The 26,641-nt window shown below is 32.2% G+C and overlaps 2 protein-coding genes and 1 pseudogene across 3 annotated transcripts; all 3 read left to right on the forward strand.

The window, feature by feature from the left end:
• The first annotated feature begins 6,064 nt into the window (after positions 1–6,064).
• LOC125810128 (uncharacterized) lies at positions 6,065–7,306 on the forward strand. Its single transcript, XM_049489653.1, has 4 exons — positions 6,065–6,219; positions 6,510–6,663; positions 6,827–7,106; positions 7,215–7,306. Exons 1-4 carry the CDS (start codon positions 6,065–6,067, stop codon positions 7,304–7,306), a joined length of 681 nt encoding a protein of 226 aa, XP_049345610.1.
• Positions 7,307–8,556: 1,250 nt separating this feature from the next.
• Positions 8,557–18,048, forward strand: LOC125810129 (uncharacterized; annotated as a pseudogene).
• Positions 18,049–23,053: 5,005 nt separating this feature from the next.
• LOC125810092 (uncharacterized) lies at positions 23,054–26,433 on the forward strand. Of its 2 annotated transcripts, XM_049489612.1 has the most exons (9): positions 23,054–23,070; positions 24,448–24,549; positions 24,652–24,759; positions 24,900–24,935; positions 25,079–25,189; positions 25,311–25,394; positions 25,503–25,611; positions 26,049–26,150; positions 26,328–26,433. In XM_049489612.1, exons 2-8 carry the CDS (start codon positions 24,490–24,492, stop codon positions 26,129–26,131), a joined length of 591 nt encoding a protein of 196 aa, XP_049345569.1. In that variant the 5' UTR covers positions 23,054–23,070; positions 24,448–24,489; the 3' UTR covers positions 26,132–26,150; positions 26,328–26,433. The 2 variants fall into 2 exon arrangements, with proteins under 2 accessions (XP_049345569.1, XP_049345570.1); XM_049489613.1 differs by lacking the exons at positions 26,049–26,150; positions 26,328–26,433 and having other exon boundaries at positions 25,461–25,571.
• Positions 26,434–26,641: the final 208 nt, after the last annotated feature.

Consider the following 26,641-nt stretch of genomic DNA (forward strand, 5'->3'; position numbering starts at 1 on the left):
GGCCATCGGTAACGACGTCATCACTATCGTTAAAGTTCTATATTTTTTACTTTTCGTGCTTTCCATTTTTTCAATTTCATCAGATTCAGAAATAAGATTTCCAGTTTCTTCTTCTTTATCAGAAGTTAAAGCTGTTATTCATTTCAGATCTTAACATCAAGACAATTTTATGATCAACAATCATCATCAATAGAGACTTGCTCATCTTCTTCAACTGAATTTTAAACTCTGGTATGTTTCATTCATTTTGTCAATCTCTAATGAAAAAAAATAAAAAATAATAAATAATAATTAATAATTATAACTATTATAATAATTATAATAAATAAAAAACTAACAAGGCGGTAATTCAAGGGTATAATTGTCGTTTTATATTATATTCACTCTGCTTGATATTTAATTTATTTTTTATGTATAAAATATAATTTTTTACTTGTCCATTAAACCCCTTCCACGTGGCTGAATATTAAACACACAATTACAAAATATCTTTTGTCTAGAAATTTCCATCATACCTATAAATAACTCTTCATCTTCTCTTCTCACAGATAGTTCATCTTACTGTAATATCAAGTTTGTTTTGTCTTCTGTTCTTTAAATTTCAGGTAAGTTCTTCATCAATTTTTTTGTCGTTCTCTCATATATTTATCTTCTTCTTCTTTTTTCCTATTATTCACATAGCTATCTATTAGGAATTATGATTTCAAGAAAGTTGGATTAGCACGTTTATCTGTATTTAGATCACTTTAGCTGAGTTTGCCTATATGAATCTTCTCTACACATTCACCATTATTAAGGTGGTGTGGAGATGATTCATTGAAAGTAGGCTATATTAGTGAATCTATCTAAAAAAAATGTAACCTTTATTGGCTTGGGACACCGTTGTGCTTTGTAAAGTTCATATAGGTTGTCTTTTTTAGGGGTGATGCTTGATGACTCGTGGTTCGTTCTGAGATTTCTGCATTGGTTTATGCTATCTGCATTTTGTTTCTATCTAAGAGAATGTAGTCAACATTTTGCCAATGTATTATGACTAAGAAGTTTCCATTCTAATTGTTTATCTCTCATGTAGAATTTTACACAATAGACAACTGTTAGAAATCAACCATTTACAGTTTGTACAATTTTGGTGTATGTAACTGATCACCCAAGCTTATTTTTATTCGTGTTAGTGTGTAACACATTTTTCCAGTTAAATTTTATGTTGCAGCCTTAATTGAGATGGATACTTCTTTTTAGTTGGTAACAGTTATGAAATAGGATAGAGCTGTATGTTTGTCCATGGTCTTAATGAGCTATTTGTTGTTTGTTTTCTTCTTTGGCTGGTGACTTTAAAATGAATAAGAAATGATAACATTTTGTTGCTTAGTGCTGAAAAAAGCTAGCCTCACTATTTTCTTCTTTAGCTAGTAACTTTAAAATGAATTAGAAATGATAACATCCTATTGCTTAGTGCTGACAAAAGCTAGCCTCACTATTCTCATTTCATATTCTCTTCTGCATTACTATTTAAATCAGCCTTACATTTTTAAATTATTTCTTTAAACATGTCTATTATATTATTTAATATATGGTTTGAACTATTAACTTTACAGAATTTCCACTTCATTGCGGTAGTTGTTCGCTCCAGTGTTTCACTTTTCTCTAAGTGTGTGGTAAGTATTACTCAACTAATCCCTTATTTAAATCAGCCTTACAATTTTTGCATTTTTTAATTTTTTTTAATTGCGGTAGTTGTTCGCTCCTGTGTTTCACTTTTTCTCTAAGTGTGTGGTAAGTATTACTCAAGTAATCCCTTATTTAAAATTATTACTATTATTTACCAGATAATTATTTTGTGTAAAATTATTTTGATCCCAAAGATGTCAAGTAATAGAAACCATAAAAATGTGCATGCTTTTCAAAAATCAAATGCGGATAGAAATGCTAGGAGACGCGAATTATATAGATTGATGCCACCTGAGGAAAAAGAAATTCTTTTGGCACGCCGTCAAGCAAAGAGAGCTGAAATGAGAAAATATAACTTATCTGAAAGTTCAATGAATAATGATTTGACAATTGCATCATCTTCTGATTCCACCATTATTTCTGTTGCACAAAGTTCCAATCTTATGAGACAACGCATGTTGCTCCTACCAGAAATAGGTAGTACTATGCCATCAGAAGTTAATTATATCAAATTAAAAGAAGTATCAAACTGTCAATTTTGTAAAGCCATAAAATTTGAATATGAACCGCCTGCATTTTGCTGTAGCAATGGTTCTATTCAATTAAGTACACATGAGATTCCAATAGATTTAAAGAACCTTTATCTGGAAAATACAGAGCTATCAAAACATTTTAGAACTTACATTAGAACGTACAATAATATATTTGCTTTCACATCTCTTGGAGTAACTTATGACAAAGAATTAGCAAAAAGAAATAATGGTATTTATACTTTTCGGGTTCAAGGTCAGATGTATCATTTCATCAATGACTTGATTCCTAAAGATAAAAAAGGAAAAAATCTTCAATTATATTTCTTTGATAGTGAAAATGAATTAAGAAATTGAATGGCATGTTCAAATAAATTAAATGAGTATGTTGTGAGAACTCTGATGGAAATATTAAAAATTAATCCATACTCTATGTTTTTAAAATCTTTAGTAGATGTTCCACAACTATCTGATTTTTATATTGCACTTAAGTGTGATTCTGGCTTAGATCAGCGTATATATAACTTACCAACAGTATCAGAAGTTGCAGGAATATGGGTAGAACAAGATATTACTAATTCTATTCCTACACCACATATTCGAATATATACAAAAGGTTATAAGAGTCAATTGGTAAATTATTATTACGGTTGTTATGATCCATTGCAATATCCATTGCTATTTTCATATGGTCAAGGTGGATGGCACTGTGGTATTAAGAAAATTAAGTGCTCTACAAGAACATCAACACAAATATATTGCGAACAAGAACAACTATCAAGTATAAAAAATATGTGTTCAATAGATGGACTGCTTAACATGGAAGCCGAAGTTATGCTAAAAGAAAACCACAAATGAGACACAATTTCTTGTCGTGAATATTATTGTTACAAACTTCAAATAAGAGATGATGAAAATATAGTTTTACATGCAGGAAGATTATTCCAACAATATGTAGTAGATGAATGAATAAAAATTGAAAGTCAACGATTAGACTTTGCTTCTTTTAATCAAGATTTAATTAGAACTGATGTATTAGACGGAATTTTAGATGTTTTACGTAAGGGGGAAAGAGAAGCTTCACATATAGGAAAACAACGCATACTTCCACATAGCTTTACTGGAGGTCCAAGAGATATGCGTAGACGGTATATGGATGTTATTGCAGTAGTGCAACGTTTTGGAAAACCTGATATATTTTTTACTATAACATGTAATCCTTCTTGGCCTGAAATAGAAGAAAAACTTATATCAACTGATGAGGTACAAAATAGGCCCGATCTGGTTAGTAGAGTGTTTAGAACAAAAGTAGAAGAATTAAAAAATGATATAATGAAAAGACATATATTTGGTAAAGTTGCAGCATTTATGTATACAATAGAATTTCAAAAACGAGGACTTCCCCATGCTCATTTTCTTATTATACTAAATGAGAATTACAAATTACTAACTCCAGAAGCATATGATCAATTTGTATGTGCTGAAATACCAGATGAAAATATATATCCCTATTTATACTCACGTGTTACACAACACATGATGCATGGTCCTTGTGGTAATTTGAATCCAACAAATTCTTGTATGAAGAAAAAAGGACGTTATAAAAACAAGTATCCTAAAGAGTTTGTAGAACAAACAACTAAAGGAAAAAATTCATACCTAATTTATAGAAGACGAAATACAGGAAAAAGTGTGAAAATTAGAGGACACTTTCTTGATAACTCATGGGTTGTTCCTTACAATCCATATTTACTTTGTAAATTCAACTGTCATATAAATGTAGAGATTTGTTCGGATATAAAAGTTGTTAAGTACATTTATAAATACATTTGCAAAGGACATGATAAAATAGCATTTCATATACAGACTAATGATGTAAACCTAGAGATAGATGAAATAAAAGAATATCAATCTGCTAGGTGGGTATCACCACCTGAAGCTGCATGGAGAATATTCGTTTTTCCTATTAGCGAAATGAGTCCAAGTGTATATCATCTACAACTACATCTTGATGGACAACAACTTGTTCCCTTCAAAAGTACTGACAACATTAGTAAAATTGCAAGTAATCCCATGATAAGAAAAACAATGTTAACCGAATTTTTTTTAATGAATAAATCAAACAAATAAGCTATGGACCTAAATTTATTATATCGTGAATTTCCAGAACATTTTGTATGGTCAACAACAAATAAAATGTGGACACGTCGTAAACGAGGTCATGTTATTGGACGTGTAGTGACATGTCATCCAACTGAAGGAGAAAGATATTATCTTAGACTTTTTTTAATGAACGTAGGAGGGCCAAAATCATATGAAGATCTGCGAACTGTAAATGGAGTACAATATAATTCATTTAGAGAAGCTGCAAAAAAAAGAGAACTATTACTTTGTGATAATAATTTGGTAGAATGCATGTCTGAAGCTGCAAGTTATCAAATGCCATCAAGTTTAAGACAATTATTTGCTATGTTATTGATTTATTGTAATCCAACAAATCCTAGAGAATTATGGGAAAGATTTGAAAGCCCAATGTCTGAAGATTTCAAAAAAAGTTCGAACATAAATGTAAGAGAAATACGTTATAAAGTATTAAATTACATTAATGATATTCTTCATTCAATGGGTCGTGACATTAATGAATTTGACCTAATTTCAGAATATATCAAACCTTCATCAATAGCAAAAGAAGCTAAAGAAGTTCATTACGAAAGAAATATCATTGTTAGCGAGGAAGATTTATTATTAAAAAATAAATTAAACATTGAAGAAAGAAAGGCTTACAATATTATTCTTGATAGAGTATTGTCAAATAAATTTGGGGAATTCTTTATTGATGGTCCTGGTGGAACTGGTAAAAGTTTTTTATTTCATGCTTTATTAGCTACAGTAAGACACAAGGGATATATAGCTTTAGCGACGGCAAGTTCTAGTGTTGCAGCTTCACTTCTTCCTGGAGGTCGAACTGCTCATTCTCGATTTAAAATTCCTATTGATGTCAATGAAAATTTTACTTGCAATATTAGTAAACAAAGTTCACTAGGATCTTTAATACGAGATGCCCAATTAATTGTGTGGGATGAAATTTCAATGGCAAAAAAGAAAATGGTTGAAGCATTTGACTTACTTTTAAGAGATGTAATGGAAACAAATACGTTATTTGGTGGTAAAATAGTTGTTTTTAGTGGTGATTTCAGACAAACTCTTCCTGTTATTCGTAGTGGAAAAAAAGAAGATTTTATTCGTGAAAGTTTATTGTGTTCTGAAATTTGGAATCAACTTGAAAAATTACAGTTATCGAAGAATATGCATGCAACTAAAGATCCTGAATTTTGTGAATATTTAATGAGAATTGGTGATGGAAAAGAAAAAACAAATGACCATGGAAAAAATGAAATTCCTCATTCCCTCATTATTCCTTTCACTTCTGAAAAAGAATCTCTAAATCTTCTCTTTAGAAATACTTATCCAGATTTATAAACATGTTGTACAAAAACTTCGTTTATTACTTCACGTGCTATTCTAACAACTAAAAATGATTTTGTTGATGAAATAAATGACATGTTGATCTCTCAATTTCCAAACACTGAAAAAGTCTATATTGCTATAGATGAAACTATTGATCCAAAGGATCAAAGTGAATATGAAGATTTCTTACACACTTTAAATCCTACTGGTTTACCTCCATACAAATTAACTTTGAAGAAAAGTTGTCCATTATGTTATTAAGAAATTTAAATCCTTCTGAAGGTTTATGCAATGGGACACGCTTAATATGTAATGATTTTAAACCTCATGTTATCAGTGATACAATATCTAGCGGAGATTTTTAAAATACACATGTATTTATTCCACGAATACCACTCATGACTTCAGAAGATGAAAAATTGTCTCTTCCTTTTAAGAGAACACAATTTCCTGTACGATTATGTTTTGCCATGACTATAAATAAAGCTCAAGGACAGACATTAGGTTTTGTTGGTATATATTTACGTGAACCTGTCTTCTCTCATGGACAATTGTATGTTGCTTTATCAAGAGCGACAAGTTCTCACAGTGTAAAAGTATTAATTAGACCACCTATAATTGACGAAAATGATGATCATTCAACATATAATGTTGTCTATAATGAAATTATTGAAAAGGCCTTTTCTTGAACTTTGTGCTTTAATTTGCAATGGTAAATCTCATATACAACTTACTTATACTATAGATATATATTTTTTATTTATTTATTTATCTATATTATAATATTGCTTTCATTATACATTTACCTTTAGCTTATCCTCTTACAATGTATTTTACTTGCAGATATTTCAACATTGCACAAAGATATACCATTAATATGATCACTCCCGATACTAAAAATTGGACCTATAAAGTCCAAGTTGTTGATAAAAGTCGACCAAGGGACAACAAAGATAAAACCACAAAATACCAAGTCTTAATTCTGCAAGATGAAGAGGTATTTATTTTTGTTAATATATTATTGATTTTAAGAGCCTAACTTTAATTGCGTTAACTAAATAATTCATCATTTTATAATTTTACTTTAATAATATGAAAAATAATAAGATTATTTTTAAATTTTACACAACTAATCAAACTTTTTACAAATTCTTTTACAGGAGAATCAAGTTCAGGCCACTATTTTCAGTACTGATATAACATATTTTGAAAAAGAATTTGCTCCTTTCAAGACTTACTTGGTATCTGTTGCACATGTGAAATTACCACCTCTTAGATACGAAAATCCACTTAACAAATTCATTTGGACACTCGATAAAAATACCATTGTTGAACCAGTTGAAGAGGTCAAACCTCCAGAGGATCCATTACCACCACCAACACGACTAACTCTTACCACATTTAACACTTTTGAGTATCAATCCAAAGAATTTGAATTTGGTATTTATAATTTTATTTAATTATTATTATACACAAAATCTAATTGTTAGTATAATAGAATATTTATCATGATCTAATTATTCTTTCTTTATTTTTGTTTAATGCAAGATGTACTTGCCATTGTCATTAATGGCAGTCCTTCAACAAAAACTACAACTGGAAAACGAATTCAAGAGTTTATTGTCATGGACAAGCTGTAAGTATATATAGAATATCACTCGCTCATTTATCTTCATATCTAATTACTTGTTTTTGATCTTCTCCTCTTCCTATGTCATCTCCTCTATCATATGTTATTGTCGGCATAGAAACTTGCTATGAAAAACCACAAGCAAAAATTAGGGAAAATATTAGAGGTGGCTAACTAAGAGATTTTCTGGTATTTATATTGTGTTGTGTGCTCCCTTCAATAATATCGGAGTACCTGATTTATAATTGATACAAGTTTCTCAATCTTCTATACTTAATAGTGATCATATAGATGCTACCTTACAGAATTAAAAAAATACATTTATTTCATTATGAAACTATATGTTAAAAAAGGTAGTAATGATTGTGTCTACCTCTACGTTGACATCTTAATAGTATTTTTCTCCATAATAATGCAACCTGCAATTTCTATAGAAAAATCACATATTGTCAACATGTAAACGTTATATGTTTAGCATTTATTTACCTCCTCTTGGTTTTAAACCTGTTTGTGACTCATACATGTAAACCTGTTTGTGTACGAAATTTGTCGTGTGATGAATAAACTGTTTATGTCTTACGAGTCTATGACGAATAGACTATATATTTGTGTATACAGTCCATCATGCACTCTGCTTAGTTAAGTAGTTTTTCAATTAACAAGATGAAATTATTTGCCTTCTTTAGTACCCTTTCGTAAGTAGTCTCAACATTGTGTGCTCCTCTGACTCCTTACCTTTTTCAGCAACCGTTAACAATTCTATATGCATAGCATAAGCATCATTAGCTTTCTGTTCTACCACCATTTTCAATTCATCAAGATCACTTTACGACTAAAGGCAGTACTCAAGATTCCACAGCACTGAACCCATTGAAGGATGATCAGTTCTGTGATCAGACAAGTAACTCACTGTTGTATTGATCAATTGCTTCAAACATTATTTTATAATCTCCCCTGTAATATGTGGATCCATAAGTTCATTGGTAGTATTTTTCCTATTGGTAGTGTAATGCCCAATCTGCTAGACTGACTTGATCCAAAAGAGAAAGAAATACTTGTAGTAGAGCCAATCAGCTTAGTAAGGCAAAAGGTAATGACCATAGCCATCCTGCCTCCAATAAAACTCTTGGAAAAGATTTCACCATAGGACTTGTGCTCAAGAAAGTACCAATTCCTCCACATGATAACAATGACAAGCTCATTGCAGCTACATTCACAGCCAGCATCACCTTATAATTTACTATAAATGCAGCATTAAAAATGGGCACAATGATACCCTGGCAGTTGTTCCTCCTTATCTTTTTCATGTTCTTGGTTCAACTTTTCAACCAACTTCATGATTACCCAATCATTCTTGCTAGGAGAATTGGGAAATCATCCTCAGGTAAAAGTGCAAATAGTTTTTTTTTTCTTTTTGAAAAATATATGACATGATGAAACTAAAATCACATATTCAAATGCACGTAGGAATGCCGAATAGATTCGTTGGTTTGACGAGCAAATTCAATACAACAATTGAAATCAATCCTCCATATCCACAGGTTGCCGAATTAAGGACGTGGTAATATACATTTTTATTTAATGGATCGAAATTCCAGAATATTTTGAGATATAAAACACATCTCTAATCTTACAATCACAAAGTTTTAAAATTTCATTTTTATTTCTTTTTTCCTTATCTTTTTACAAGACATTTTCATAATTTACTTGTTTATAGGATCAAAACAATTGAAACAAAGCTTGTTACTTATAAGATGAAAAGTACAACTCCAATAGGCTCTATTATGTTGATTCCAATTGAGGATGAGGTTATATCTATGGCTAACATTCAAGCACAACCTCCGGTAAGAACAACAAGTATATTATTCTATTTTTTATAATTTTTTTATTTTTCCGTAAAAAATAAAATTTGGTATATTGAATTTGAAGGGACAAGTATTTAATGTTGAGGCTGAATTGTCCCTTGCAAGTAAGGATCAACGCTTTAGTGTGTTGGCATGCTCAAACTGTAAGCAATTGTTCACGAGATATAACGTGCGAAGGGAAATCTACTGCACAAGTTGTCACCAATCCACACATCTTATTCCTAGGTATATTTTCTCTTCTTCAAAATTAATAATAACTAATTAAAAATATTTATTTTGTTTTTTCAAAGAAATAAATGTCTTATCTAACCATTATTTTTTAATTTTTCATTAACTATATCAAAACAGATGTCAATTTGAAGTTACTATTAAGGATAACAGCGGCGGTTTTGCAACAGCTATTGTTTCTGATGAAATTGCAGAAAAAATGTTGCACCTCACTTCAGAAGAAATTTATGAAATTTCACTATTTTCTCACCAAATAATCACAAAGAACTTGTTGTGATTTTGTATTTTCATTGTTTCTTATTTCTACTCTTAAACACATAATTCAACTCTCCCTCAAGGTCTCCTATAAAGTCTGTCCACTGGCTTTTAACAGTTAAGCGAATCTACGATAAGATGTTCTAACTCACTACTCTCTAAATTATATGCACATAATAACATCACAAGTAGTAATCCTAGAAATATCTACCCTACATTATAGAGTAGGCTATAATATTATCTTGCGTGCGAAGATATGTAATTATCAATTACTTATTTTAAGATTACTAATCATATATGTATATATGTACTTAAACTATGACCAATTACTTTCTGTAATTACGTGAAAAATACACTATCTAACTTTTAAGAGTTTCAACTGAATGAACATATGATCAAGTGAACATATGACTTCCTTAACTTAAAAAGGATACTATAACTCTATAAGCTTTCTAGCATGAAAGAATTTGTAATAAAGATCTATTTTAATGTATCATGTAAGTTGTAAAAACTCTTATAGGAGGAACATGTGATTCTAGGTCATGCCTTAACTCTAAAAGAGGTTTTAACTTTACATACTTTGGGTCTATCTCTTACATTATGTCGTCAACGTCTCCTTCTGTAAAGTGTTCAGTGTACTTTTTTCAATCAAAATTTCATATCTTATGTTCGTGTTTCTTTTCTCCAGCACCCAATTTATACTTTTTGTTGTTTGTTTACAGTCAACTTTCTTTATAAAAATATTATCATTGTATATATTTTTTTGGCTTTTATCCATCTCACATGGTTACCCATTGGCTGAGCGCTTTGTGCATAAACTGTCATGCGCACCTACACTTCGATTAGTTGAAAGACCTTTAATATTGAATTTCAATTCAGATGTAAATACATAAACATAGAGATATTAATTTTCCTTTAAAAACAAATTTAATATTTTTATTGTCATTTACTTTTCTTACCTCATTCACTTTTCTTTTCATTCGAAAATTCATGATCCTTGCATATGCTATTGTTGTTGATCATCTTTGTTTATGGTAAAAATATCCAATCTCTTTCTATTTGTATGTTCGCTTTATTGATTTTGTTATTATTAATCAATTTTTATTCTTTTTTTTCAGAAAGAAACATTGTTGCTCCAAAATGTGGAAGATCAATTGAACGGCAAGATATTCAACATTCAAATGAAAAGGCTATTCACAAAAAATTGGATGCAACGCAAAAATTATTCATTTTGTCTTACCTGGAGAAACAAGATGTGATTCATAAACCAATGACATCTACGACTGTCAATGTTACAGATGCGAAAAAGCGCACAATTGAACATCTTAGTTCAGGGGAAAAGAATATCCAAGCATGGCAAACAAATATAATCCTTCCACCCACAAACATAGCATGAAAATGAAAAATTCTCCCATGAAAAAGAATTAAAAGGTATTTAAATTATTTTGTACATTGTTTAAAACTTCATCTTTGCAATTGACTAATATAAATAAGATTTACTTATCTTTGCATTTATCTTCTTTGAATTCTATACGGTCTCTAGACACGTTATCTTTTTATTGTTTTGAATTGCAGTTGGAACACTTTTGTTGTGGTTCTCGAAACGATCATTTTTTGCACTTTTTTGCTGCTGCCACTGAATGTCGTGTTTTGCAAGCTTCTGATGCTGCTATGTGGATGCCTTGTGTTCCTGTTCTTTTGTGGAAATTGAAAATATTTTCTCCTGTAATACCAAGTTAGTTAAAAGTTATCTTTTTACAGGTACTTCTTTTATCAACTTAAATGAAAATATATTCTTTCAGGTATTATAATATTGTTATCGCTGAAGACTATTGTGTTCATTTTTAGTTCCTAATAGATGATGTAACTTTCCTCGATTAATCTTGTTGGAATAACCACCTTAAACTAATAGAATCAAAAATTACCATACGAAATAACAGTTAGTAATTAAAAACTTGTGAAATCAAATCTATCTGGTAGAACTATTTGCCTATTTTGATTTAAATTTGACTATTAGACCAATCTCTTCAGTAATTTCTCCTTGTTTATTTGTTTGAATTTTTTCTGATAGCTTACATTGATCATAAGGGAAAGCTTTTCGATTCTTCCTTTAAAGAGTCGAAATGCAAGATCACCCTTGTTCCACCTTATTAATCAGTTAAGCTAGAGTAACATTCTTATAGTAATTAGTAACAACAGATAAATTTGGGAAATCATCTTTCAGCATGAAAGGTACAACCCAGTTAGGGCTTTTTATCATTGTTAGCTTCTGGCAGATAGAGCCTGTTTAATTGTTTCTTCACATGCCTATTGCACAGCCACTTTTCCATCACTGCTCAGGTATATAAATTTCCAACATATACCCAACATGCCTACAGTGATTGGAGGTGTAACCCTGTCCTAAGTCCCAACGTTAAAATTGTCAAATGAATCTTACAAGACATTGTTAGCTTTGAATAAAAATACAGTTTGTCAAAATCCAAGTGAAGCTTAATAGTGGAAATGCTTGGTGAGAATAAACTCTCTCCGCCCGAAGCCGAAAAACACAACATGGAATGAAGAGTTTATTGAACACAATTAAACAACAATTCATGATAATAGAATACTTTGAAGTCTTTTTTTACTCTGCACATCTATGGGTAATTTTGTTGCATTGTGCATCTATTATGTTATTTTCAAAATAGAAATTGGTGTATCTGTCCGCTTTCTCTTTAATTTATTTCTTTTCACAAAGTGGCTAGCTCAGAACTGCGCCTTTCTCAGCCTCATGCAATCAGTGTCTGTTCTATCTCCACCCTCACAACAATATATCCTGTAGATAACCCTGCTCCTAATCATTGAGGAGAAATACCATCATATCTATGAACTTCCTTTACTTCAAAAGTTTTGCATTGATCTGATTATAATGGTTTTCAGATCTACGTTAGAGAATATAAAAAAAAAAAATCTAAATACACTTCGCAACCCCATCAGTGCTTGGTAGTTGCTTCCTCACATTCCTATAGAATCTTTTTTGTTAGCTTGGACCCTTGGACTATAAACCTGTCAATGAGTCTGCTAGAAGCCTGCTTAATCAGAAATAAAATGTTGCAAGTCAAAGATCATGAAAATTTTAAGCGACAGAGGTACCACATGTCCCCATCTTCAGGGTCAGAAAATCTTTCTATAACCTTTTGTTATAAAATTCACTTTTGTTCAGTGGGAAGGAAATAATATTGAAGGTTGGGTAAGGTCTACGTACATCCTACCCTCCCCAGGCCCCACCTGTAGAATTGCACTGGGTATGTTGTTGTTGGGAAGGAAAGAATATGTAAGTTTATTGAGTGTTAAGTGTCTTGGCCATGTGATTTATAGTGCTTCTATTATTAGCGTTACATTGTTTGCTGTTGTTTTTAGTGCCTATATTGTAAAGTTAGATTGTATTATTTATAGATCCTAGACTTGCTAATAGATATATCATGTGTTGTATAAGTTATGTGATTCTGTGCTGATATTTAATCCATCAATTTTAATGTAACAGGTGATTTTGATTAAAGATGGTCCAGAAAATCCACGCATGAAAGATGCATCTGTTTTTGTCTAATTGAAAATAGTATGTAAATGTATGTAATTACCACTCCTACTTATGGAAATGTTAAACTATGCAAGTATCTCACTTCAACATTCACATGAATATATAATGAACAAATTTGGCAGCTATAATGTGATTAAATTAGTAATTTTCTCATTGAATTATAATTTAAGTCCAATATAAATTATACGTTGCAGCCGTGTAGTTACTCCATCCATTACTGCCACTACTTTTCTAGATTTGATATCCTATAGTTTTAAATCAAATGTGCAGGGAAAGTAGCCACAATGTCTTTTGGCTAACATGTATTCGTATGTATGATTGGTACTAACAATTGAAGAGTATTTAGAAGATACCTGTCTGCATTAAAGTTGTTTGTGGAATGGGAGAAATTAGTTGTATTATTGCACTTAAAGTTCATGTGTTTTAAGTCTATTAGATCTGACATTTGTAAAAGATAAATGTGGCTATAAAGCAAGATAACTAATGCAATGATCTGTTAACATTTACACTCTATACTCTTATTATGTCATTTAACTACATCAACCCTTTACTTGAATTTTGTGTCTCAATTTTCAGGCTGACTGATTTGAGTTCACATTTTTGGAAATGAACTGTTTTTTTCTTATCATTAAAACATGTTGTTTAAGATAGATTTTAATTATAGATGAAATAGAACTCACAACATTAGAAAGCTAAAGTACATGTTCATTAGCAAGCTATATATACTGTTACACCAAACTAATATACCTTTGGCATGACAATCAAAGTTAATTATAGCAAATTGTTTTAAGTAGTATTTTTTTTATTCATTTAATTTTTAAAGAATAATAATGAACTGTGCTTTACAAGTAGATTTTATGTCGTTCATTTTAATACCTATGTAATAATAATCGATCGCCTTCTTATAATATAAATATTGATAAAACAAGGATACTAAATTATGAACGTTTGCCCAATTTAATATTGAACTAATTGTTGAACTTGAAAGAAAAATAATAGTGTCTCTCGCTTGTATCTTATTCCATGTGGATTATTTTATTGTGCAGACTAAAAAATATGATTCGTTTTATTAAATGATGAACATTGGGATTTTTGAAATTATGTTATTTAAAAATATTTTTTACTGCGTTGAATCTCAAGTATATTTCATAGTAAATCAAACAGAAATAAAATTATGATAAAATTTTAAATATTGGGCCCATGCTTAGCATGGGCAACACTCATCTAGTTTATTAATAATATTCACCCAAGTAATTTTTCCAATAACTATTGGGTCAAAGAAAAGCAGTAGGATGTCTAAAAGTATTGGGCCAATTGTCCAACTTATCGTTTTCCTCCAAAATTGAGCCCAAATCAGATTTCATTTCCAAAGCCCAATTTTCAACTTTAAAAAATAATTATATTCTTTTCCATCTTTTTTTTTTCCTTTGCCATAAAAAACCATTTTGTATAATCAGATTTCCACCTTTCTTTCTTCATCACCTCACAAAAGTTTTCTAATAAATCACTTTTTTGCACACCGGAAAATCCTGTTTTTTTTTCCCGATCAAGTTCATCGGAGGGTACCGCCCGATGTGGTCGTATCGGCGATTGATACTAACTTGCGCGCCGGTACGAAATACTCTAAACCTGGTCAAGTTTCGCCGGTGCCGGTGCCGGTGCCGGCGGTGTTTGAAGCTAACGTGCGCATGGTATAAAATTCGAAACTTTGTCCTCTAAAATCATCTGAGCCGTCCACGTGGATGGAGGACTGTTGAGAATCGTACACGTATGAGGGAAGAAGTAGGCCCAGAAAGAAGAAGTGGGGTACTTGGGAGGAATTAATCCTAGGTGGCGCTATTCTCCGGCATGGGATACAAGACTGGAACGTCGTCGCTTTGGAGCTTCGTTCTCGTAACATTTACTTCACCCCTCAGGTTCACATTAATTTACGTTCATTATTGACTTGACACGTTCAAAAAATAATAGACAGAATGATTGAATGTAATTAATAAATTTGCTTTAGAAAATGACTATTATTAATAATAAAAACCAAATTAATTAGTAAAAGTAAATACTAATGTTTGGTCTAATAGTATCAGTTACTATTTGATATAACGATTAACGTAGTACCTAACTTTTAAAATTATTTTATTTTTATGTAGAAATAGATTTTGTGGGGCCCTTGTAGTAACTAATTGGGATAAGTCAATTATAAATTGTTTTAAAATAGACTTTACGTTTTATGTCGTATAAATAATACTGTAGTAACTAATATCTCAAGTTGTATTGTATTTGGTTCCCTATTAACATTTCCGTTTCTCATTTCAAAGATTTTAGGCTGATTGAGTCGAGGAGAGACTCTTTCATAAACAACCTCTCTAACTTCATAAGTATGTGTCAGAAGATAGAAAGACCAGTGCTTGGCTTGCTACTGCTTCGGATGGATAATACGACGTTACTACTCTCCTTCCTGCTTGTCATTTCCTTTTTAAAGTTGCTCATTTTTCAACCCAGGATGTGATGACCTATTCTATTTTAACTTTAGCTACTCAAAAACCTAAACAATGGATGCTTTTTCCGTCTTCCCAAACCAATTTACCTATTTGAGATGTCTCCATGTGTGGCTTGATAAGATAAGGACCACTAGGGGCCTGGTTTTTCAGAAGTAAGCAAGCAAAGACAAGTGGTAGCTAAGCAAGAGTGCTTGCGGTGATGAATAATCTTTTAATTAGACCAAACAAATAGAGGTACCGCTATTCCTCACTACGGTATTTACTCTTGAAATACAGGGTAAGCCAACCAGTAGAAAGAAAAGTGTAAGCAAGGACTTCTATTCTTGTGCCAGTCAACAATATCTCTGGTGCCAGACCCTATTTGTGAGATTACATTGGATTTGTTGGAAACTGATTTTTTCATGCTTCCCGATAAACGATAGGGGAATAGCGCATTGACGATACACGAAATTGCCCGTATAAGGAGAGTACCTAGTTTTACATATATAGTTAAACCGTTGGGAAATGATGCAAGTAATCTATTTCACTGGCATGTTGTCTTTCTTGATCTCCTCTTATTCACCATCCTTATCTTTAAGCATACAATTACTCTATCAAATGCTGATTTGACCAAAAAAAATACTTAATTTCAGGCCTGCAAAGCCAAGTATGAGGATTTACAAAAGCGTTACGCTGGCTGCAAGTGAGTCAGTTTCTTCAAACTCATGAGCTAATTTACTTTTGTGCATCGAGTCCATGTCACAGCTATGGCTTCTAAAAATGCTTAGTTCAGCTTATGACTGCGCTACTAGTATATTGGTAGCACATGCCAAAAGAATTGGCGTTAAGAATTGGCGTTTGAATTTATTATGCCTAGGATCGATACTAAGCTTTGGTATGCGGTACTCAAGCCGAGGGTCCTCCGGAAACAGCCTCTCTACCTCCACAAGGTAGGGGTAAGGTATGTTTACAACTCTACCCTCCCCAAACCTCATTTGTGGAATTTCACTGGGTATGTTGTTGTTGTTGTATGCTAAGGTTTGGGATTGATTATATGGTTTCTTTTCACTTAATATAAATTGGAGAAAAATTTACACATTAGTATTTTATCCTTTACTGTAATCGATGTCTCATTTCTTTACCTTTCGCTTTCTTAGTGCTTGGTTTGAAGAGCTAAGAAAGAGACGAGTTGAAGAACTGAAGCGAGAATTGGAGAAATCGGAAAGCTCAATTGGGTTAGTATAATGCTTCTCTGTCTTAGGTTTGTGCTTCTCAAATATACCGTGTTTTATGTTTCTTGACCATACTGAGTGTATCTACATTTCCGCAGCTTAACAGGTGGTTTCTGATTTGAGAACTTTGTCCCTTCACTTCAGTTTTCTAGCTCAAATTTTATGTGTTTAATCTCAGGTCTCTCGTCACAAAGATTGAAAGCCTGAAGGCTGAGAAAGAACGGTCTTCTCAGATTAATTATGGGTCCGGTACTTACACTGAATCACTCGCTGCTCATGTGAAGTCAGAACGCATGGAATCTATTGGCAAAGATGGCATATGCGCTGGCAACTTCATGCTAGACAGTACTAGGACCAACTTTTCGCCTGAGTTTGAGAGTCCTGCAGTAGCTTCGGCTAATGAGATAGACTCAAAACTAGAATACTCGGAGTCTTGTGAGGCGGCTGAAGTTCCAAATATAAGCAATCAAGCAGAGACTACCAATGGAAATGGAAGAAGGGCTTTGAGGAAGAGAAAAAGGAAAGACGTTGCTTTGGATGTCAAAAGGAGTATTGGGGAGAGCGACAATGTGTGCTCAATCAGTGGCATCTCCCTTTCCCACGGTAAGGAAACATCAACCAGTTGCGACCAAAGTATTAAGCCTACTGCCACAGTGGATAATAGGAAGGATTATCTAGGTTGATGAATGACGATTTGATGGCAATTTTCAATTCCATTATACAGAATGAAGCGGCTATGGTCTTTAGGCATCGTTGCGATAGTCAGAAGAGAGCTAAATATAAGGAAATGATCAAGCAGCATATGGATATTGAAACAGTAAGATCAAGATTAGTCAGCTGTTCCAATCAAATCACCAGGTGAACTCTTTAGAGATTTACTTTTGCTAGCAACCAACGCCATTGTATTTTACTCGAAGAGGACGAGAGAACACAAGTCAGCTGTGGCTCTCAGAGACATTGTCACTAAAGTATATCATGACCATTATAAAAGCTCTTACCACACAACTACTTCTCTGCTCACATTCTCAACAACAGGTAATCTGCCCGTGAAGCCAAGAAGTGCTCGCCCTCGCCCCTCCAAATCTAAACTTCAATCCAATTCTTGAAACAATGTAAATAGCATTGCAGGATCATTGGATGAGATGATCATAAACCAAGTGATGCTGATTCCGAGGTTCGATTGCAGTCATTGTTAGCTGCTAAGAAAGGGTACAAGGGACATATACACGACCTAAAACTCCGTTTAAGGAGGAACATCGATCTGAGGTGGTAACGAAGGATAGTAAAAGAGCTCGCAGAGTGATTTGTAGGTTGCATAGTCCTCTTTTTTCATGTACAAATTTTCTTACCCCTCACCCCCAACCCTATATCTTTCATGGTCATTTTGCAACTGGACTCCAAATGTGAAAATCATTTCTAGTTGTGAATACTTAGTTCCAAATCAGTTTGACATTTATTAAATGGCGGCTTCTTCATTGTTACAGCTCTGAGTATGTGGCATTTCTAAATTCTGAATTCATATTCAGGGAAGTACTAGTAATAAAAAAAAAATTAGCCAAAAGTATGATGGAGTTCCAAAATCAAATGATTGAACAACCGGGACGGGAGCAATTTACTTATGATACTTTGTTGACATTCATAAAAAACATCTAATGAATTATGAGTTCAATCCATCTTGTTTAACGGAACTGTAAAGATATGACACCTGAGTCTAACTCAACTCCAAAAGTTAGCTCACGATGGGAGGATTGCTTAAGTCCATACAAAGAGACCACCAATCCATTTCCCAACCAATGTGGGACTTTAACCCACTCTAACACCCCCCTTCATGCCCAGGCCCAACTGGAGCGTGGACCGAGAGTCCAAACAAGGATGGATCTAGCTCTGATATCATGTAAAGATATGACATCTATGCCTAACTCAACTCCAAAAGCTAGCTCATGAGTGGATGATTACCCAAGTCCATATAAGGAAACCACCAGTTCATTTCTCAACCCAATGTGGGACTTTTACCCACTCTAACAAGAACAATGGATATTTCTTGCTCATTATCAAACAATAACTTTTTCACAAACTTGGTGTTGGGAAAATTGACCCACCACTTCGTATTCTAGACAAAGGAATCCTGTCTAATTCACTAATTCGGCGGTTCTTTGGAAGAGAAAACATTCATTTTTCTTGTGTATTATTGTGGACTTGCTAAAATTGTTGGCATAATTAGCTGTGTAATTTCAGCGGGGTTATATGACCTCCACATAATTTACATGTGTAATTGATGATTTTGCGATAATTTAGGTGTGTTTCTGTGGAAAATAAAGAAAAAGTACATTATGGCTATGTCAATTGTATTGAGGGTGACTAGCCAACTAGGGATCGTGGAAAGTATTCTTTAAATTAAGAAAAGAATATTAAAGTGCAAATGTGTATGTGACTATGACAACCCAATAATATCCACGAAAAATTCTTAATTATAATAGTACTAGAATTGACTTTTGCAATATGGAGTTAAAAGAGGGAAAATAATATTCCTTCTTGTCCCTTTTTAGTTATTATTATTATTATTACTAAACATAATTGAACCCAAAAGAATCATTTTGAAAAATAAAAAATAAAGTTATTTAATATTTTTTCAATTAAAAAAATCTAAATTTGATGGAAAAGACACATAAATACGGAGTGAATGTTTATTGAGGAGAGTGAATAATTTGGTAAACAATTTTTTAAAAATTGTATAAATAGAAGTAAATTAGTCAAATTGTTCCTCCAAAATTCAAATCTCAATTTGTTCCTGACCGAGATGTAATTATTGTTGTTGCTCTTCTAATCAGTAGGTGTACATAGATAGAGAGACAATTTTCGATCCTCAAGTCAAGGAAAAAACAGTCCAAAGTAGTATAGAAAAAGAAATAATGAAAATGAAGAATCATGCCAAAATACTTTAGATAACCTGACAAATCCAATCCTAAACAACAATAATAACAAGATAAAATCATAATCAAAGTACGATCACAACCGTAATAAAAAATACTAATAAATTTCCTAGTCTCAAGTTGAAGCTCCTGCATATTTTTTCAATCGAACTTATTACACGAGATTTGTTTAGTATAATTTACTTTTTTTAATGTAACTTAAATGATTATCTAAAATAATTTTTTATAATTATGCGCGTCCAAAAAATACAAATCACAAAAAATAAAACCCCTATCAAAAGTCACAAGTCTTGATCCTTTTTTATTGCACAAAAGGCAAGACACACTCTTGGTTTTTCATCAACTCACATGATTTATGTTGGGATGTGATCTTCCCATAAAAACAAGTTTAAAGGAAAAAAAGATTACTTCATGTGGAATCTAGATCATTTAATAGGAGTGTTCGTCAAAAATAGCTAATTTAAAATAGTTGTTATTTAAAAAAAATGTGAATAATTATTTTTGATAGGTCCTCAGCTTAAAATAAGCATATTCAAGTAGTTTGAAAAAGAGAAATACAAATAAAAGTGTTAACAATAACAAAATAATGTGAAATGAAGAGTACCATACAACATACATAGGAATAAATAGTTATGACAACAAAATAATATGATATTCGAAGTACAAAACACAAAGGTGGCGCTCGACCTCGTGTGTAGAATCACTAAAACTTACACTCCAAATAATTAATCTTGATCTGACTTAACCTGAACGCTTTGGATTCTAGAATTCATCTCTAAACCTTCATCTAGCATTGACTTAGTCTTGTCAATCAGTATCATGTAGTATGTAACTAAAGTCATTTCCCAATATATTGAGTGTATTATATTCAAAGAAATAGTATAATAATTGTCATTCTATTTATTGATTCTTAAGAAATGTTCAATAATAAATAAGTAAAAATGGGACGAAAAAGTAGTAAAAATAATTTTTAAATGGGTAGTGTAAAAGATGACATAATTTTTGTTGGTATAACTTCTTGTAATTATTATAATTACAAACAAAATGAGAAAGAATGATTAATTAAGTTACATGCTCAATACACATTTTTTAATTTCTGTATTTGATGAAGCACCACCTACATCTTGAAAAAAAAGGAAAAGAACAAAAAAACCCACCTACTGCCAATAGTAGCTTTTACTTTAATTACTACTTTTTGTGATAGGATTATACTTGCTTTAATAATTTGGAAATTAGTTGTCAATTCAACATACTTGGATTGGGATGAGGGTCTGAAAAATATTTCAATTTTTGATCGAAATTATTGTTATGATATCAAACTTTAATGAGGACTATTACCCCCAGACTATTTAATACCTATTTTAAAAACATATATATTGCCCACGTGGACATAAAAAATAATGCAAAATTATAAATAGTAATGTGCCCACTTAGGCAACATATATACATTTAAAATACACTATTAAATAGTTCAGGGGGGGTAATAGGTCCTCTATAAAGTTTGATATCGTAACAATAATTTCGGCCAAAGTTTTCAAACCCTTATCCCTACTTGATTGGTCCAAAGAACATTGTTGTGTACCATAGTTAATTTTGCTTTAGGTAGATTCGAGGGAAGAAAAGGGATTCTTTTCTTGACTAAACCAAATCAAATGTAAACTTGTGTTTATATCTATAGATTTTTCCTTTTCTCATTCATGAGAGAGATCTAATTTATAGAGTTAAAGACAATAGTTGTTTTAGCGTTATCTTATTTTATGAACAGACATGTCATTTAAATTCAAGTTTAAAATAAAATTTGAAAATGTCACAAACTCTTTTAAACTCATTCCGCCTTCGATTGCAAGACCATCTTGCTCATATAAATTACAATCATATAACAAGTGAAGACGAATTTGCAAAAAAATTAAATCAAAATGTATAAATTTGAATTGTAAAAAAAAAAAATAAAAAAATTTATAGATAACCTAACAAAACAGTGAAGATGTTATGTTTATTATTAATTAATTATGCATGAACAAAACAAATCATAATTGAAATTAAAATTGTTGAGACTGACCTACTAACAACCATTCATAATTGAAAAAATAAAACTATTTATCATATGAATTAGAATTAAACATATATTAAACATGTTGTCTTATCTGTCAAAATTTAACATTTTCCTCTCTAGTGACTTAAAATGACATCATGTCATTGCCTTTATAAATTATTAAATATTATTATATTAATATAAAACTTTATTTGTTAAAACTTTTAAGGGTGGTCACATCAATAAAAACCAAACACTTCCTCCGTTCCAATTTACGTGACACTTTTTTAATTTGAGATTCAAATCTATCGATCTTTGATAGTAATTTTTTCATAAATATTTTAAATTATCAATTATTATGACTTATAGTACTTTTTATATAGTTTACAAATATATAAATTTCATTTCAAAAAAATTAAAAATTCTATACGTAAATTTTCAATCAAATTTAAACTGCCACATAAATAACGAAAAGTGTCACATAAATTAGGACAAAAAAAGTAATATAAAAGAAGACAAAATTGATTTTCCTTGTAAAGTTTTTTTTTTTTTTTTTTAAATATAAAAAAGAAATAGCAAGCTTCATGGCGGTGTGTTTTCCTGGTGGTAACATGTGTATAAGCTCCACTTAAACGTGGCACTTTCAACAGTTTTGTCTCTCTCAAACTCAAAGACCCTTTCTCCATAGCTCTGTATACATAATATACAGTGATTGTATACAATTCAAACTCTATACACATTTTCTCCCATATTAATCGGTGATATACTATATCCTTTTTTCAAATTTTTTATTCTTTATGGGGAGTTTCATCTGAATTATGAGGTATTTTCTCTGTTTCTTATCTTCTATTCTTTCATTTTTTTTTAAAAAAAAATTCAGATTAATTGGTTGCATGAGCTGAAATATTTATTATTGTGTACTATTTAATTGAAAGTCACGAGTAACGTTCTGTCTTCATTTAATTGTTCCAGAATTTTGAATTTATAAAGTTTCTGTTAAAACATTAGTTCATTTAATTAATTAATTTTAACACTTCAAATGGATTTAATACGTTTCTTTTTAGATATGGGCATCAAATGTGATTTTTTTTTTTATAAAAATTTGGATAGAAAAAGGTTGAGTTCTAACTTTGTTATTTCTGTGAAATCTATTTTTTTTTTTTGCATAAAATACTGATAATTCGGTGAGGATATTTTTTATTTACTAATTTTTTTTTTCTGGGTTCTTGATGATTTTTGGAATTTAGGGATATTGAATAATCACTCAATGGATTGAAAATTTCGAAGTTTTTGTTCTTGTCTGCTTATATTTCCCAGTGGAATTGAATAAATAAATATATACTGTTTAATGCCTGCATGCAAAATTAACAACTAATAAAATTAAAGGTTATTCAATGTTGATGCAAGAACCTTAATTCTGGAATTGTATTCCTCCTTTTTTTATTTTTAACTTTTTATGATGTCTTCTTTATATCTAGTTCCATTTTTCTCGAGCCTTTTTATGATCGTGGTGTCTGGATCAACTTTTGCGCACCTTGATTAAATTTCACGGGATACCTGCACCTCCAACTGGTAGCAAGATAACTCTGTCCACCAAGGCTAGGACAAGTGGGAAAAATCACCTAGTGTTTTTTTTTGTCTCCGCTGAGTGTGTGTCCATCCTAGGGAATATAGATATTTATGTGAAAACTCACAAAAATTCTAATAGATACTAGATCTGCACCCATAGTTACAATTATTTCGGTGTTACCACTGTTAAAATCAGTAAAGTTTAAATCTTGGATCGGCTCAAGCCTAATAAGCTTCTTGAATAGGTCTTCCAGAGGACATTATTCATTTAGAACTACAATTATTTCAGTGTCAAAAAGTGTTGGATCCGCTCAGGCCTTGGAAGCTTCTTGAATAGGTCTTCCAAACGATATTTAAGTTTCGATTCTCATAGTTGTGCCTGACATTGCATTTCCACACTTGGGAATACTTCATTCTACTTGTTGTTTCCAAGTTTCTTATTCATATTACATTATGGCCAGCCTTAGTAGAAGTTGGTAGCTGCACCTCTTTGCTATCGTGATGATACCAGTAGCTGTCAGCACAAATATAACCATTTCTTAGACTATTGAATTCCAACTCTGAGCTCCTCCTACTCTAAAACTATTGTGTGGACGGTCTCTCTGCCCTTCGGAGGTATTACCAGCTATTCTGTAGGAGCAGAAATGACGAGCAAGTAGTGCCACGATGATACAAAATGTGACTTGTCGTATGATGGTCGGTGGAGTGCCCTGACTTGGTGTGCGCGTGAGTAACTCGCTTCATGTTTTGTAGAGCTCGGATTATAAAGCCGTTTAGTCTCTTTCTCCCCGCATTATAGATTTATAGCATAGAGCCAATTAACTAGTCCCAGTTCCGAAGTATGTTTGGACATCAGAGCACAATTTAAATTATTGCCGTACGGTCAAACAAGGAGCATGTTGTAGATATTGAATCCCCTTTTTACATAAATAGGCTATTTCTCGTAAACACTGTTCCTCTCTAATGTGTTTACCAAATTGTTATCATTGCAGCTTGTAATGAGCAACCTTCGTTATATCATAGCATAGTTGCCTATGAGGGCATCTATCATGGCGGTGGCGTCAACGAAGAAAAAGAGCGTCTTTGTTGACAGGGTATGTGAATGCATAGTGGGGTTAAAAATCACAAATAATCTATTCCCTCTTTTGGAACATCCAAGTTTACTGTATATTGAACTATTGAGAGCGGAATTGCAGGTAACATGTGGAGTAAAGGTGAAACAGATTGCTTTTATGGGGATTATATGTACAATTATGTTTTTAATTGTGTATAGGACCACTAACTATCAGTATCAACAAACAGAGGTACGATGGTGCTACCATTTGTTCGTTACATACTTTTCCGTTTATTTATATTGAGAAAGTAGAGATACCTTATGTTGTGCCCTAGAACAATACAACCAGCCACTCTCCTGATAATCATACTTTCCTGTGCACCTTTTCAGATGGAGTCGAAATCGGATCCATTTTATTCTTCAAAGGTAGTTGCATTTTTGTTCTTCTCTATATATAAATTTGTAATTATCCGACACTTATTAGCTTCCGGTTCTTGATGAGCTGAAATATTTTGCATTTAAGAGTTTGTATCAATTGTCATTCTAATGCATTTTGTTCTTCCATCCAGGATTCTGATGTAGATATTACACATTTGAACAGTTTGCCTCGTGGTATTATCCAAGCAAGTTCAGATCTAGAGTTAAAGCCTCTTTGGTCTACAAGTAATTCAAAGTCCAAGGTGTTTCTCTACTCATTAAGTGTTGAATCAATATAGCATCTTCCTTTAGGATCTCTTATTATCATTGTTACTAGTTTTTCTCTTCTGCTCAGTTTTTCGCCCTCCGTGTTGCCCCTTTCAGGGTAGTGTTTCTAGTTCTCGTAACCTGTTGGCAATGGCAGTTGGTATTAAACAAAAGAAAAATGTTGATACTCTTGTCCAAAAGGTATAACATCTTACTCGTCTTTGTTTCGGAATTCTTGTAATTGACTAATCCTTTTCTGATTTTCAGTCGTGTCTGATGCCTGATTTACTTTAATTCAGTTTCTTTCAGAGAATTTTACAATCATCTTGTTTCACTACGATGGACATGTTGATGGCTGGTGGGACCTCCAATGGAGTAAAGAAGCCGTTCATATTGTTGCAAACAACCAAACTAAATGGTACGAATATGGTGAATGATTTGGAATTTGTTGAAATTTGTTTAGTTTGAAATCGGTGACTTCTGTGTTCCTAATCCCGTGGGGTTTTGGGGAGGACATAAATTAAGCAGGCTGATTTTCACTATGACTGGAGGGGTGGGGGCCTTTAGTATCTTAATTTGCGGACAAGTGATTGTTCTGCTCTCTCAATAGAAACAATGCAGAGTAGTAGTTGGGGTTTCCAATTGCTGGAAGTGTGTCTGTTAATAACTTCTAATGCTTTTGATGTTGAAAAATTAGTTGAAATACAATTCTCGAGTTCTCTCTATGATTGGAAGGGCTGTCTAAGACCCCTCCTTTTTATGCTGAACTTTCTTCACGCGAAAATTTACGATCAGCTTGTATACTTGTGAAGTAGAAGAACTCATTGGTACTGTTGTGATTTCCTTTTTACGCAGGTGGTTTGCAAAGCGGTTCTTACATCCTGCTGCTGTTTCCATATACGATTACATTTTCCTTTGGGATGAAGATTTGGGCGTGAAGAATTTCCATCCTGGAAGGTGAAATGCTTGCATAAATATGTCCTAAGTTAGATATATATATATAATCTTCAGATAAACATATTTGATATAAGTTTCTAATTTAATCCTGGTGAACTTTTGTTTTTATAGTTCAATCAACTTTTGCTGGATGTTAATTTCTTTTTTCCTTTTGGACCTTCACTTTTGTTTTTCCAGGTACCTCGAAATCGTGAAATCAGAAGGACTTGAAATTTCCCAGCCAGCCTTGGACCGGAACTCAACTGAAATACATCATAGAATCACAATAAGAAGCAAGAGAAAAGGTTCCACAGGTGAGCTGTGATACTCTGACTCCTCAAATTTAATGTTTTGGAATATTTTGGGCGAATATTAATGCACTTCTTATTTAAACAGACGAGTGTATGATAGCAGAGGTAGTACAAAATGCTCAGGTGAAAGCGAAGGTCCTCCATGCAGTGGGTAAGCTTTATACAGTTAATACAATTGTTATGAGCCGTGTGCATTGTCGA

The sequence above is a fragment of the Solanum verrucosum genome, unplaced genomic scaffold (assembly GCF_900185275.1).
Source record: "Solanum verrucosum unplaced genomic scaffold, falcon-dt-bn FXZP01000281.1, whole genome shotgun sequence".
NCBI classification, from domain to species: Eukaryota; Viridiplantae; Streptophyta; class Magnoliopsida; order Solanales; family Solanaceae; genus Solanum; species Solanum verrucosum.

Coding starts and splice junctions, on each gene's coding strand:
- LOC125810128 (XM_049489653.1), top strand. CDS start 6,065: ATGACTTCAGAAGATGAAAAATTGTCTCTTCCTTTTAAGAGAACACAA. Junction 6,220..6,509: donor GTCTTCTCTCATGGACAATT/GTATGTTGCTTT, acceptor TTTTACTTGCAG/ATATTTCAACATTGCACAAA. Junction 6,664..6,826: donor TAATTCTGCAAGATGAAGAG/GTATTTATTTTT, acceptor ATTCTTTTACAG/GAGAATCAAGTTCAGGCCAC.
- LOC125810092 (XM_049489612.1), top strand. CDS start 24,490: ATGAGGGCATCTATCATGGCGGTGGCGTCAACGAAGAAAAAGAGCGTC. Junction 24,760..24,899: donor ATCAGTATCAACAAACAGAG/GTACGATGGTGC, acceptor GCACCTTTTCAG/ATGGAGTCGAAATCGGATCC. Junction 25,395..25,502: donor TTGATACTCTTGTCCAAAAG/GTATAACATCTT, acceptor AGTTTCTTTCAG/AGAATTTTACAATCATCTTG.